At 45.4% G+C, this 15,287-nt stretch overlaps 1 protein-coding gene across 2 annotated transcripts in view; it reads left to right on the top strand.

Annotated features, from left to right (window-relative positions):
- Positions 1 to 15,287, top strand: part of LOC119955292 — a 233,119-nt gene that overhangs the window by 19,317 nt on the left and 198,515 nt on the right. For both annotated transcript variants that reach the window (XM_038781371.1, XM_038781372.1), the window contains exon 2: positions 7,706 to 7,774. In XM_038781371.1, coding sequence (XP_038637299.1) covers positions 7,706 to 7,774 — 69 coding nt within the window. The remainder of the gene's footprint in view (positions 1 to 7,705; positions 7,775 to 15,287) is intronic.

Genomic DNA, 15,287 nt, shown 5'->3' with positions numbered 1-15,287 from the left:
CTCTGAAGGTTGACACTCAAGTGGATAGAGCCGAGAAGAAGGCCTATAGTGTGTTAGCGTTTATTAACAGGAGGTTTGAGTTTAAGAGCCGTGGGGTTATGCTGTAACTATACATGACCCTGGTGAGACCACATTTGGAGTATTGTGTGCAGTTCTGGTCACCTCATTATAGGAAGGATGTGGAAGCATTGGAAAGGGTGCAAAGGAGATTTACCAGGATGCTGCCTGGAATAGAGGGTAGGTCTTATGAGGAAAGGTTGAGGGAGCTAGGGCTTTTCTCATTGGAGCAAAGGAGGATGAGAGGCGACCTAATAGAGGTTTATAAGATGATGAGGGGGATAGATAGAACATAGAACATAGAACATAGAACACTACAGCGCAGTACGGGTCCTTCGGCCCTCGATGTTGCGCCGACCTGTGAAACCATCTGAAGCCTATCTGACCTACACTATTCCATTTTCATCCATATGTCTATCCAGTGACCACTTAAATGCCCTTAAAGTTGGCGAGTCTACTACTGTTGCAGGCAGGGCGTTCCACACCCCTACTACTCTCTGAGTAAAGAAACTGCCTCTGACATCTATCCTATATCTATCACCCCGCAATTTAAAGCTATGTCCCCTCGTGTTGGTCATCACCATCCGAGGAAAAAGACTCTCACTGTCCACCCTATCTAACCCTCTGACTATCTTATATGTCTCTCTTAAGTCACCTCTCAGCCTTCTCCTCTCTAACGAAAACAGCCTCAAGTCCCTGAGCCTTTCCTCGTAAGACCTTCCCTCCATACCACGCAACATCCTAGTAAATCTCCTCTGAACCCTTTCCAAAGCTTCCACATCCTTCCTATAATGTGGTGACCAGAACTGCACGCAGTACTCCAGGAGCGGCCGCACCAGAGTTATGTACAGCTGCAGCATGACTTCGTGGCTCCGAAACTCAATCCCCCTACTGATAAAGGCTAGCACACCATATGCCTTCTTAACAGCCCTATTAACCTGGGTGGCAACTTTCAGGGATTTATGTACCTGGATGCCGAGATCTCTCTGTTCATCTACACTACCAAGAATCTTGCCATTAGCCCAGTACTCTGCATTCCTGTTACTCCTTCCAAAGTGAACCACCTCACACTTTTCCGCATTAAACTCCATCTGCCACCTCTCAGCCCAGCTCTGCAGCTTATCTATGTCCCTCTGTATCCTATAACATCCTTCAGCACTATCCACAACTCCACCGACCTTCGTGTCATCTGCAAATTTACTAACCCATCCTTCTACACCCTCTTCCAGGTCATTTATAAAAATGACAAACAGCAGTGGCCCCAAAACAGATCCTTGCGGTACACCACTAGTAACTGAACTCCAGGATGAACATTTGCCATCAACCACCACCCTCTGTCTTCTTTCAGCTAGCCAATTACTGATCCAAACCGCTAAATCACCTTCAATCCCATACTTGCTTATTTTCTGCAATAGCCTACCGTGGGGAACCTTATCAAACGCCTTACTGAAATCCATATACACCACATCAACCGCTTTACCCTGATCCACCTGTTTGGTCACCTTCTCAAAAAACTCAATAAGGTTTGTGAGGCATGACCTACCCTTCACAAAACCGTTTGACTATCGCTAATCAACTTGTTCTTTTCAAGATGATTATAAACCCTATCTCTTATAACCTTTTCCAACATTTTACCCACAACCGAAGTAAGGCTCACAGGTCTATAATTACCAGGGTTGTCTCTACTCCCCTTCTTGAACAAGGGGACAACATTTGCTATCCTCCAGTCTTCCGGCACTATTCCTGTCGACAAAGACGACATAAAGATCAAGGACAAAGGCTCTGCAATCTCCTCCCTGGCTTCCCAGAGAATCCTAGGATAAATCCCATCTGGCCCAGGGGACTTATCTATTTTGACATTTTCCAAAATTGCTAACACCTCCTCCTTTTGAACCTCAATTCCATCTAGCCTGGTCGACTGAACCTGAGTGTTCTCCTCGACAACATTGTCTTTCTCCAGTGTAAACACTGACGAAAAATATCCATTTAACGCTTCCCCTATCTCCTCTGATTCCACACACAACTTTCCACTACTATCCTTGATTGGCCCTAATCTTACTCTAGTCATTCTTTTGTTCCTGATATACCTATAGAAAGCCTTAGGGTTTTCCTTGATCCTATCCGCCAACGACTTTTCGTGTCCTCTCCTCGCTCTTCTTAACTCTTCCTTTAGGTCCTTCCTGGCTAACTTGTAACTCTCAAGTGCCCTAACTGAGCCTTCATGTCTCATCCTAACATAAGCCTTCTTCTTCCTCTTGACAAGTGCTTCAACTTCCTTAGTAAACCACAGTTCCCTTGCTCGACAACTTCCTGCCTGCCTGACAGGTACATACTTATCAAGGACACGGAGTAGCTGTTCCTTGAAAAAGCTCCAAATTTCGACTGTACCCATCCCCTGCAGTTTCCTTCCCCATCCTATACATCCTAAATCTTGCCGAATAGCATCATAATTGCCTTTCCCCCAGCTATAATTCTTGCCTTGCGGTATATACCTATCCCTGCCCATTGCTAAAGTAAACATAACCGAGTTGTGATCACTATCACCAAAGTGCTCACCTACATCTAAATCTAACACCTGGCCGGGTTCATTACCCAGTACCAAATCCAATGTGGCCTCGCCCCTTGTTGGCCTGTCTACATACTGTGTCAGAAAACCCTCCTGCACACACTGTACAAAAACTGACCCATCTATAGTACTCGAACTATAGTATTTCCAGTCAATATTTGGAAAGTTAAAGTCCCCCATAACAACTACCCTGTTACTCTCACTCCTGTCGAGAATCATCTTTGCAATCCTTTCCTCTACATCTCTGGAACTATTCGGAGGTCTATAGACAACTCCCAACAGGGTGACCTCTCCTCTACTGTTCCTAACCTCGGCCCATACTACCTCAGTAGACGAGTCCTCAAACGTCCTTTCTACCGCCGTAATACTTTCCTTGATTAACAATGCCACACCCCCCCCTCTTTTACCATCTTCTCTGTTCTTACAGAAACATCTAAATCCTGGAACCTGCAACAACCATTCCTGCCCCTGCTCTACCCATGTCTCCGAAATCGCCACAACATCGAGATCCCAGGTACCAACCCATGCTGCAAGCTCACCCACCTTATTCCGGATGCTCCTGGCGTTGAAGTAGACACACTTCAAACCAGCGTCTTGCTTGCCGGTGCCCTCTTTCGAACTTTTAACCCTATCCCTGACCTCACTACTCTCAACATCCTGTACACTGGGACTACAATTTAGGTTCCCATCCCCCTGCTGAATTAGTTTAAACCCCCCCGAAGAGCACTAGCAAATCTCCCCCCCAGGATATTGGTACCCCTCTGGTTCAGGTGAAGACCATCCTGTTTGTAGAGGTCCCACCTACCCCAGAATGAGCCCCAATTATCCAGGAAACCAAAACCCACCCTCCTGCAGTGGACGTGGACGTTCAGAGACTATTTCCTCGGGTGGATGTAGCTGTTACAAGGGTTCGGGGTGGGAGATATAGGATGGATGTCCGAGGTAGGTTCTTTACTCAGAGAGTGGTTAGAGTGTGGAATGGACTTCTTACTGTAATAGTGGAGTTGGACACTTTAGGAACATTAAAGCGGTTATTGGATAGGCACATGGAGCACACCAGTATGACAGGGAGTGGGATAGCTTGATCTTGGTTTCGGTCAAAGCTCGGCACAATATTGAGGGCCAAAGGGCCTGTTCTGTGCTGTACTGTTCTATGTTCTATATGTTATGAGCAGATAATCTGTTTTTGCTCATGTTGGTTGAGGGATGAATATTAGCCACAGGAAAAAAAAGTACAATAAAAATCTTTGTCGGAATGATAAACAAACAGAAAAGTATCAACAGGATAGGGAGGAAAATATCTGTGAACATATTAATCGACTGATAATACAAATTTGGTCACTGTATTAGACACAGATATAATTTGAGTGGTCAGTCATTCAAACAAATCTGCAGCATTGCTGATGTGCAGTACATGGCATCATGGGAATGCACCAATGTCAAGGAAGGGGGTCAGTTAGTGATTTTTCGGGCTCAAAGGTTATTCAGCAACAGCAACTCTTAAAGGATTGCTGACTGCATTTAACTTTGCTGATACTGTGCAAAAGAAGATTGAGAATGTCTATGGATCATGAAACAATTTTACAGGCGCTTCTTTGCAACAGTGTCAATCATAGCTGATTGGGTTGCACTCTCACCTCAGATAATTGTGACTTCTTACTGATTCCAATGACATTCCTTGACCATCTGGCAAACCTCCCGAATGCCTGGCTACACCTCACGATCCCTTATCAATCCCCACAACCAACAACAACCACCTGATTAGTTTACTGACCATCCAGCCCTTACTGGCCATCCAGCCCCCTCCCCCCAAACATCCACATAGGACAACACCAGCCATCTGACTGCCATGTGAAAAATGCCAGCTTGGCACCATCAACCTGGTACCTTGACAGTGCCCCTGCCAATGCCACCCAGGCAGTGCCAGCCTGACACCAAGGTACCACTGCAATGGTGCCAGGCTGGCACTGCCAGGGTGCCACCTGCCCAAAAGGCATGCACCTGGGTGCCTCAAGTCGCCTGGGAGACCCCCCTCAAGTGCCATTCCATCTGGTCCCCATTTATGGAGACCAGTACTGAAAGGTGCTCACCTGAGCTCTCGGTGGCGAAGGGGCTGGATCACAATACCTCCGGGGCCTTGGGAAATTGCACATTACAGTGAGACTAGCTGTCTCACTCTAATATGCAGATTTGCCAAGAAGGACAGGATTTACATTGGATTACATAAAATCGGATTAGATCTTGCGATGCGTTGTGAACTGTGTAGATCCCGGGAGCAGGGTTTCCCAGCTTCTATCAGCCACGTTGTGCCGCGGTGGGCTGCTTTCAGGTGCATTGTAGCCATTCGATCGTGCCCTAAGTGTAGTTGAATAGTGACGTGGACCTCGCCCAAATTGCCGGTGAGAAACACCGGCCAAACTCACCCAAAATGACACTTCGAAGTTTTTTGGTTGAATTTGGCCCTTAATCTCAAAATGCTGGATCTTCATCGAGTTTGTTGCAGCCCTCCATATAACTGATAGATTGTTGACCAACACTTTACTGTCGTGTAGCTGTAAATGTGGCATCCAGATATATTGTTTAATAATCTTTATTAGTGGGCTTACGTTAACACTGCAATGAAGTTACTGTGAAAAGCCCCTAGTCGCCACACTCTGGCGTCTGTTCTGGTACACTGAGGGAGAATTCAGAATGTACAATTCACCTAACAAGCACGTCTTTTAGGATTTAGGTGGGAGGAAACCGGAGTACCCTGGAGGAAACCCACAGAGACACTGGGAGAACATGAAGACTCCGCACAGACAGTAACCCAAGCTGGGAATAGAACCTGGGCGCTGGCGCTGTGAAGCAACAGTGCTAACCACTGTTCTATTGTGCCGCCCATACTTTTACAAATTAATTTATGGGATGTAGGCAGCGCTGGCTAGACCGGCACTTATTGTCCATCCTAATTGCCCATGAGAAAATGGCAGCTCACTGCCTTCATAAACGGCTGCAGTTCATGTGGTACAGGTACACCCATTATTATGGACGGAATTCCATGATTTTGACCTAGCGACAGTGAAGGAATGGCGATATGTTTCCAAGCCAGAATAGTGAGTGGTTTGGAGGGGAATCTCCAGCTGGTGGTGTTCCCTGATATTTGCTGCTCTTGGCCTTCCAGATCAGGATTTTTCAAAGTGCGGGTCGCGACCTGCCTGAGCAGAAGGGTCGGGGAGCAATTGTTTTCATATGTGGAGTCCCTTTCAAATGTTAAACACATTTTTTTAAACGGATGTTATCCAAATGGAGACAATCATAATTCTTAATGTATAGCAATATCAGACCATCAATAAAAATAAGTGGTCGGTAAGCGAGCAAATACGGAAAGCTGCCGATAGCAGAGACAGAAATGACCACCAGTTCACCTGGTAACTTATGCAGCTCCTATGCCGCACAGGTTGCTTGGTTTTTGACAGTGCAAGTACACCTCGAGGCTAGCTGCCGTGGTCGACCACACATTGGTGATGGGGGTTAGGTGAGGGCCACAAGCAGGGCCTTGTTGCCTATTTGATGGGGGTTAGGTGAGGGCCAGAAGCAGGGCCTTGTTGCCTATTTGTCCACTGGTTGCCACCGAAAGTGATGTGATGATGGTGGAAACTTTGCCTGAGAGATTTGACTAGAATTGTGTTTAAAAAAATCATGAAGAATGCAAATTTTAAGGCAAATTAATGAATCCATCTCCCAATCAATAAGACATAGGCTTACTCTTTCAAGCATTAGGTGGTTTGCTATGGGGAAAGAAGTGAGCAATTCCGAAACCCTCCGGTCGGAATGTATAGTAAATATATTCAAAGTTATAAAGTAGAAATGTTGATCTATTAATTAATAACTGAGAGAACTTGTTCAATGTCCACTCTGTTCTGATTAATGACAACCAGAACAGTTACATGTGTGGCAGTTTTAGTGTTGTCAGCGTTCATCAATACTGATGAACTTGTTTCTAATAATGTACTTTGAAGTTGAATGAACTTCCATAAACTGAATTGCATTTAAGCCAATTATAAATCAAGATTTTAATATCACTCTCTACAGAGTTATGGCTGTTTTATTTACAAGTGTTACATATGGATCTCCCAGTGATATGTGTTCTTTGTTGTCCTCTCCTCAGTCTTCTTCCTTCACTTCTTTTTTCCTTGAGGCCATGTCCCATGATGAATGCATATTCATAATTGTTGGCGGCTCTCCAGTATTTCTCATGAGCAGCTATTCTTCATGTGTGACCCTTCACAGTGAACTTTTATAGATAGGAGGACATCACAGGCATGTCTGATCCTGTCACTCAATGATGACATAAATTCAATGCACCAGGAGCTACTGGATAGTGATTAAGAACAGGAAAGCTAGGTGATTTTCTTTCCCTCCCTTGCCTGGGGCAAGTGTACATCAGTGTCCCAAACACTGCCTTGACTCAAGTTTAAGTGAGCGTGGGTAAGTGAGCGTGGGTAAGTGAGCGTGGGTAAGTGAGTATGGCATGGCATGGCATGGCGTGGCATGGGTCCAGAAGGTCGACCGGCATGAGTCTCAAAGGTTGGCCAGTTGGCAAAACTGGGTCCCGGGAAAAAAAGCTTGAATAACACTGTTCTAGATTGGGGACAGCACGGTGGTGCAATGGTTAACAGTGCTGCCTCATGATGCCGAGGACCTGGATTCAAACACGGCCCTGGGTCACTATCCGTGTGGAGTTTGCACATTCTGCCCATATCTGCGTGGGTCTCACCTCCGCAGCCCCAAAATGTGCAAGGTAGGTGGATTGGCCATGCTAAATTGCCCCTTAATTAAAAAAAGAACACTGTTCTAGACAGTCATGGTTGTGCGTTTGGAAGGTGCTGCCGAAGCCAAGGAGCCTTGGTGAGTTTCTGCAGTGCATCTTGTAGTACATATAGCTGCCAGAGGAAGGATGAAATATTTGTGGACGGGGTGCCAATCAGGTGGGTGTACATTCACATAACAATTAGTTCCTAACTGTTTACCAATAATATAATATAAGAGTGAGTTTGTATCTAGACTCGAGGATGTGATTTTAATGCCTTTGATTTGCAGGATCGGCCTTGCTATTTCAGCTTTGTGAACAGCGTCAGACTGTGGCATCGAGGACAGTCGAGTGCACCTGTAAGTAACAATGGATCTTGAACTGGCCTCCTGTGCTGCTTTGAAGCTTCAACATATGCAACTAGGAAAGGGCCTGTACTGGACCTGGTATTGGAGAATAAGCCCGGCCAGGTGGTAGAGGTTTCAGTAGGGGAGCATTTCAGGAACAGTGACCACATTCATTAAAGTGCTGGTGGGCAAGGATAAGAGTGGTCCTAGAATGAATATGCTAAATTGGGGGAAGGCTAATTATAACAATCTTAGGCGGATGTTTGAGGGTAAATCAACATCTGACATGTGGGAGGCTTTCAAATGTCGGTTGAAAGGAATTCAGGACCGACATGTTCCTGTGAGGAAGAAGGATAAATATGGCAAATTTCGGGAACCTTGGAGAATGAGAGATATTGTAGGCCTCGTCAAAAAGAAAAAGGAGACATTTGGCAGGGATAGAAGGCTGGGAACAGATGAAGCCTTTGTGGAATATAAGGAAAGTAGGAAGGAGGGCTAAAAGGGGTCACGAAACGTCATTGGCAAATAAGGTTAAGGAAAATCCCAAGGCTTTTACATGTACATAAAAAACAAGAGGGTAGCCAGGGATAGGGTTGGCCCGCTGAAGGACAGGAGAGGGAATCTCTGTGTGGAGCCAGAGGAAATGGATAAGATACTAAATGAATACTTTGCATTAGCATTCATCAAAGAGAAGGAATTGGTGGATGTTGAGTCTGGGGAAGGGTGTGTAGATAGTCTGGGTCACATTGAGATCGAAAAAGACGAGGTGTTGGGCATCTTGAAAAATATTAAGGTAGATAAGTCCCCAGGGCCTGATGGGATCTACCCCAGAATACTGAAGGAGGCTAGAGAGGAAATTGCTGAGGCCTTGACAGAAATCTTTGAATCCTTACTGTCTTCAGGTGATGTCCCGGAAGACTGGAGAATAGCTAATGTTGTTCCTTTGTTTAAGAAGGGTAGCAAGGATAATCCAGGGAACTACAGGCCGGTGAGCCTTACGTCAGTGGTAGGGAAATTACTGGAGAGAATTCTTCGAGACAGAATCTATTCCCATTTGGAAGCAAGTGGACATATTAGCGAGAGGCAGCATAATTTTGTGCAGGGAAGGTCATGTCTCACTTGATAGAGTTTTTCGAGGAGGTCACAGAAACGATTGATGCAGGTAGGGCAGTGGATGTTGTCTATATGGACTTCAGTAAGGCCTTTGACCATGGCAGACTGGTACAAAAGGTAAAGTCACACGGGATCAGAGGTGAGCTGGCAAGATGGATAAGGAACTGGCTAGGTCATAGATGGCAGAGAGTAGCAATGGAAAGGTGCTTTTCTGATTGGAGGGCTGTGACTAGTGGTGTTCCGCAGGGATCAGTGCTGGGACCTTTGCTGTTCATAGTATATATAAATGATTTGGAGGAAAATGTAACTGGTCTGATTAGTAAGTTTGCGGATGACACAAAGGTTGGTGGAGTTGCGAATAGCGATGAGGACAGTCAGAGGATACAGCAGGATTTAGATCTTTTGGAGACTTGGGTGGCGAGATGGCAGATGGAGTTTAATCCGGACGAATGTGAGGTAATGCATTTTGGAAGGTCTAATACAGGTAGGGAATATACAGTGAATAGTAGAACCCTCAAGAGTATTGACAGTCAGAGAGATCTAGGTGTACAGGTCCACAGGTCACTGAAAGGGGCAACACAGGTGTAAAAGGTAGTCAAGAAGGCATACGGCATGCTTGCCTTCATTGGCCGGGGCATTGAGTGTAAAAATTGGCAAGTCATGTTGCAGCTGTATAGAACCTTAGTGAGGCCACACTTGGAGTATAGTGTTCAATTCTGGTCGCCACACTACCAGAAGAGGGTGCAGAAGAGATTTACCTGGATGTTGCCTGGTATGGAGGGCATTAGCTATGAGGAGAGGTTGAATAAACTCGATTTGTTGTCACTGGAATGACGGAGGTTGAGGGGCAACCTCATAGAGTCACGAATACAAAGTTATGAGAGGCATAGACAGAATGGATAGTTAGAGACTTTTTCCCAGGGTAGAAGGGTCAATTACTAGGGGGCATAGGTTTAAGGTGCAAGGGGCAATATTTAGAGGAGTACGAGGCAAGTTTTTTACACAGAGGGTAGTGGGTGCCTGGAACTCGCTGCTGGAGGAGGTGATAGAAGCAGGGACGATAGTGACGTTTAAGGGGCATCTTGACAAATACATGACTAGGATGGGAATAGAGGGATACGGACCCCGGAAGTGTAGAAGATTTTAGTTTTGATGGGCAGCATGGTCGGCACAGGCTTGGAGGGCCGAAGGGCCTGTTCCTGTGCTGTACTTTTCTTTGTTCTTTGTTCAAGTCATGGTATATGTATTACTGGGAGGTGAAGAGGGAGGTGGACCCTGTATTTGGCGGGGGGTGGGGGGGGGGGGGCTGTGAGGGAGGAATTGCAGGACAGGGGGCTGAAGTAGATAACAGCGTTAGATTGGAGAAAAGCTGAAGAGGGATTGATCAACATGAGTCAAGAATGTTAAATTTAAAGCTTTGGATCTGATTGAGGACACGAACAATATCGAATAATCTTGAAGAGTTTATGCAGATAAACTGACTGTTGTAACATTATGTGAAGCAACATACTATTTGCATCAATAGGCTCTCACAATTTGAGAAATACTTGAAGGATAAGATTGTATCAGGCTATGAAGAAAGAGTGGGAAAGTAAGGCTAATTGTAGCTTTATGAAAGAGCTAGCACAAACACAATGGGTGGAATGGTCTCTTTCTATGCTGTATGATACAATGTGGATCAATATTACTCATGGTTGTTGTAAGTGTGTCGTTTGGTAAGTCTATTTAAGAGGTTCTGAATCTTACAGTTTAACAATAAGTGCTTATTAATACTGGTAACTATGTACATATATATAGTATAAGGTCTAAGCTAGGAGCTGTCTCAACACACATCTCTGTCCAGTGCAAGACAGCCCACTCGACTCGGGTCATGTGTCCCTTTACATCACAGCGTGGGCGGTACTGTATCCAGTCCCACATTAACTCTTTCTATATCTGACTCTTACAGTAGAATGCTCACAGTTAGAGGGATATGGCACCAGTAAGTGCTGAGGGTTTTGGCCAAGGGTGGTATCATGAGGACCGATGGGCCTGGTCCTGTGCTGTACTGTACTTTGTTCTTTCCTTCTTTGTTCAATCACAAAGGATCCAGTCATGAGGTTGTTTGGAGCTGTTTCATGATAAAGACAAGGAATGCAATAGATTGGACATGCAAACAAAGGGAATAGGAGCTGGAGTGGTGCTCATAGTCAGCGAGTACAGGGGTGACAGGTGAACGGGACTTTCTGTAGGTTAGTATACAAGCAGTAGAATGTTGGATTGCTCGATTTTCTGGAGGATGGTAGTTGGGAAACTGGCCAGGAGAGCATTGGAATGGTTGAGTGTGGATGTGACAAAGGAACACAGAGCAGACATACATGAATACTGGGAGGGTTTTACAATCAACTGGGAGAAGTTAAAGACACTCATATTATAAATAGACCACAATGTTAGGGTGTACATAGTGAATGCTGGTGATTAGCAATTGCCATTTAATTAGAACACTTCAATTCATTTTCTGAGTCTCTAAATCACCTGTTCTAAATTTAGTTTTGTTTGGCAAAGGTTAAAGAGGATGTAACAAATGGAGATGTTTATCTGATTCAAACAGAGCACAGCCAGCTTACATAGACTGCAATGATAATTAACATTTTTTTTACATTTGAACAACTAAAGCCATCAAGGAAATTACTTCCATTTATATCTTCACTTCTTTTTCAAACAATTCTCCTGCGTTGATTTATGATTTCTGGATGACAGAATCAGGCTTGGAACTTTCAAACCATTGAAAGGTCTGGAGGATGGGGAGTGATTTGCATTGTGGCTGCCTCTGGGGCATAAAATTAACACAAAGCAGACCAATCTAGCAGTGGGGCAACCTGTGCCATACCAGTGCTGGGCAGTGCACTATAGCCATATGGTTGCCGCAATTTAATGGCCTTGTTGCGCCTGGCTTGGTAATGCAAGAGAGGCCTCTCACGAGATTTGAAATTGCCTCGCAGCATTTAACCGAACCTCATGAAGCATCGTGATCTGGCTCTTGCCCTCACCATATTCTTTCAGGGCCTGGGTGCTATCAACCTTGCCTGGGAGACCTTGCCATGGCAACCGTTAGTACTGGTCCGCACAAACGTGGATCAGATGTAACGGCGCCTGGGGTGACCCCCTGTCATTGAAGACCCCTGGGCAGTCTAGCTCTGGGCAGGGTGGTAATCTGACACCTGCTGGCACCCAGGCACCATGGCACTGCCATCCCAGCACATTGGCACTGCCAGCTGGGCGCCCTGGTAGTGTCATCTTGGCACTGCCACCATGCCTGGGTGGCACTGTCAGGCTGTCAAGGACACTACCAGGGTGCCAGACTGGCAGTGTCAAGGTGTCAGGGATCAGGCCCACGGATGCCTTGCCCTTAAGAAGTGGGGTGGGGAGGGGGGGGGGGGGGGGGGGGGGGGGCTCGAGGTCCACCCAAGATAATGTTCATTAGTGTCAAAAGTAGGCGTACATTAACACTACAATGATGTTACTGTGAAAAGCCCCGAGTCGTCACACTCCGGCGCCTGTTCGGGTACACCGAGGGAGAATTCAGAATGTCCAGTTCACCTAACAAGCACGTCTTTCGGGATTTATGGGAGGAAACTGGATCACCCGGAAGAAACCCGCGCAGACACGAGGGGAACGTGCAGGCTCCATACAGACAGTGATCCAAGCCGGGAATTGAACCCGGGTCCCTCGCGCTGTGAAGCAACGGTGCTACCATGCTGCCCATAAGATAAGTTGGGTACAGTGGGAGGTCGGTGGGGTGGTGGGGTGGTGGTGGGGGGGGTGGGTGGGGGTGGTGCGGTCACGATGGTGGGGTGGCTGAGGATGTTGAACGATCGGGGCTGCATTTAAAAATGGCCCCCAATACGCAAATACTCTTCCTGCACTGGTGAGCTGAGTTTGTTTGTGCAGGAAACAGATTCCTCACGGAGGCCAAAACACCCAATAAAGTGCCGATAAACAGCTGTGTCATTCTTGCCGCTGCAGGCATCGAGAAACACCCAGTTAAACCCCCCCCCAAAACAGGACTCTGTTTCTGTTCCATTAATTGTGCCGTGCATCCTCAGTGAACATAATCTGTTTCTGCTGAGCATGAAGCATGACGAACCTCCAGAAACAATAGCAGGATGTAAAAAATGTTTTACGTAAGAAAACATGCCCGTGGAATAGGAGTGCCCCCTCGTCCCAGTCATTGCCATTCCATCTCCCTCCATCCCATCATTGTCCACTCCAAATCTCTGGGTGTTGCACGGAACTTGACTTAACTACAGGAACAAAAATTTGCATCCATATAGTTCCTTTAAAATAGAGCATTATCAGCACAAATCTGACACTGAATCACATAAGGAGCTATTAGGACAGATGATCAAAAGCTTGGTCAAAGAGGTAGGTTTTAAGGAAAGTCTTGAATAGGAGAGAGAGGTAGAGAGGTTTAGGAAGCAAATTCCAGACCTAAGGACATGTGCAGCTGAAGGTTTATTTAAGGAAAATGTTACTTAATTGAGGTTGTCTGTTTTCCCCTATCTTCCACTGGTTGTTTGAGGTCCGTGTGTGCATCTCACAGTCAAAATGCCCTTGAGGCCCAAATGATGTAATCAGACTCTGTCATTTCAAAAGTCTTATAGGGCATGCTAGGCTGGATGCAGGAAGGTTGTTTCCCCTGGCTAGAACCAGGGACACATTCTCAAGTAAGGGGCAGACCATTTAGGACTGCAATAATGTGGAATTTCTTCACTTAGAAGGTGGTGAAGCTTTGGAATTCTCTACCACAGAGGGCTGTGGAAGCTCAATCATTGAGCATGTTCAAGACAGAAATTGATAGATTTCTGGATACTCATGGCATCAGGGGATGTGGTGATTAATGGGGCGAAATGACATAGAGGTAGATGATCAACCATGGTCTGTTTGAATGTCAAGCAGGCTCAAAGGGCTGAATGGCCTACTCCCATGCCTATGTTCCTATTCTCTGCAACTTGTCTTCATAATTTAACCCAATTATCCTTTGTATGTTTGTTCCTGATAAATCTGCAACCCCTCCAAGGCCAATATATTCTCCCTGAGGTGCCGTATCCAGGAGTAAATTCAGTCACCCTAGATATGTTTGAACTAGAGATTAACATAACTGGAGCGTTACTTCAACCAGCTCTCTTGAAATGAAGATCGACATTCCAGTAGCTTGAGTATTTCTGACAAAAAGGCATCCAATATTGGAAAACATTTGCTCAATAGTCCTCAGCCTGCTAAATATTATGCTGGTAACCAATTATGGTAGTGGCATAGTGGCATTGTTGCTGGACTACTAATCCAGAGACCCAGGGTACTGCTCTGTGGAGTCGGGTTCGAATCCCAATATGGCAGATGGTGAAATTTGTATTCAGTAAAGGTCTGGAATTAGAACTCTAATGATAACCATGTAATTTCAGATCTACAGCAATGTGGTTGACTCTTAAATACCCTCTGAAATGCACCAGTGAGCCACTTAGTTCAAAGGCAATTAGAGATCAGCAATAAATGCTGACCTGACCAGTGTCACCCACATCCCTTGAATGAATGGGAAAAAATGCAAAATTGTGAGTCAGGCTCACAGTGTCGTGCAATTGAGTGTACTGGAAGCCACATATATTAATACATAGGGCCCTGTTCTTTGCAGACAGAAAGACCATGTGCACACATTGCGCCTGTTTCAGCTGACCAAAATAAGTAATTATTCACTATTGGCTGGTTCCTTTCACAGGGTAATTCTGTCTGGTTTAATGTCTGGCAGTTAACTATCAGTCACCATCAACTGGCATATTCTCCATGGCAATGCCTCTACTTATCCATTTGCCAACTAATCAGCATCCTCTTCTCATATAGTATAATGTGGAGATGCCGGCGTTGGACTGGAGTGAGCACAGCAAGAAGTCTTACAACACCAGGTTAAAGTCCAACAGGTTTGTTTCAAACACGAGCTTTCAGAGCCCAGCTCCTTCCTCAGGTGACCTCTTCATTCACCTGAGGAAGGAGCAGTGCTTCGAAAGCTAGTGTTTGAAACAAATCTGTTGGACTTTAACCTGGTGTTGTAAGACTTCTTACCATATAGTATAAAGTTGTTGTTTCCCCGGCATTGCTATTCTTGTGATTTTTATGGTGAGTGAAAGACAAAAAAACTTCGACAAAATGTATTTTTTCAGCAGTTCTTTACAGACAAACAACTATTCCAGTAACTGCTTTAATTACTTTTGATCTGTGCACTAACTTTTAGTGATTCCTATACCTGGACTCCTAAATCTCCCTTCTCATTTACAGTTGTGACCGTGACTCTATTGAGAAAATATTCTATCGTTCGTGGGATTAAAGTGGATGAACTGTAACGTACCCACATTCAGCTCCATTTGCCAGTTTACTTACTGAG

This window comes from Scyliorhinus canicula, chromosome 20 (genome assembly GCF_902713615.1).
Source record: "Scyliorhinus canicula chromosome 20, sScyCan1.1, whole genome shotgun sequence".
Classification (NCBI taxonomy): domain Eukaryota; kingdom Metazoa; phylum Chordata; class Chondrichthyes; order Carcharhiniformes; family Scyliorhinidae; genus Scyliorhinus; species Scyliorhinus canicula.
The sequence above is the reverse complement of the archived record's forward strand: the minus strand, read 5'-3'. Positions and strand labels throughout refer to the sequence as shown.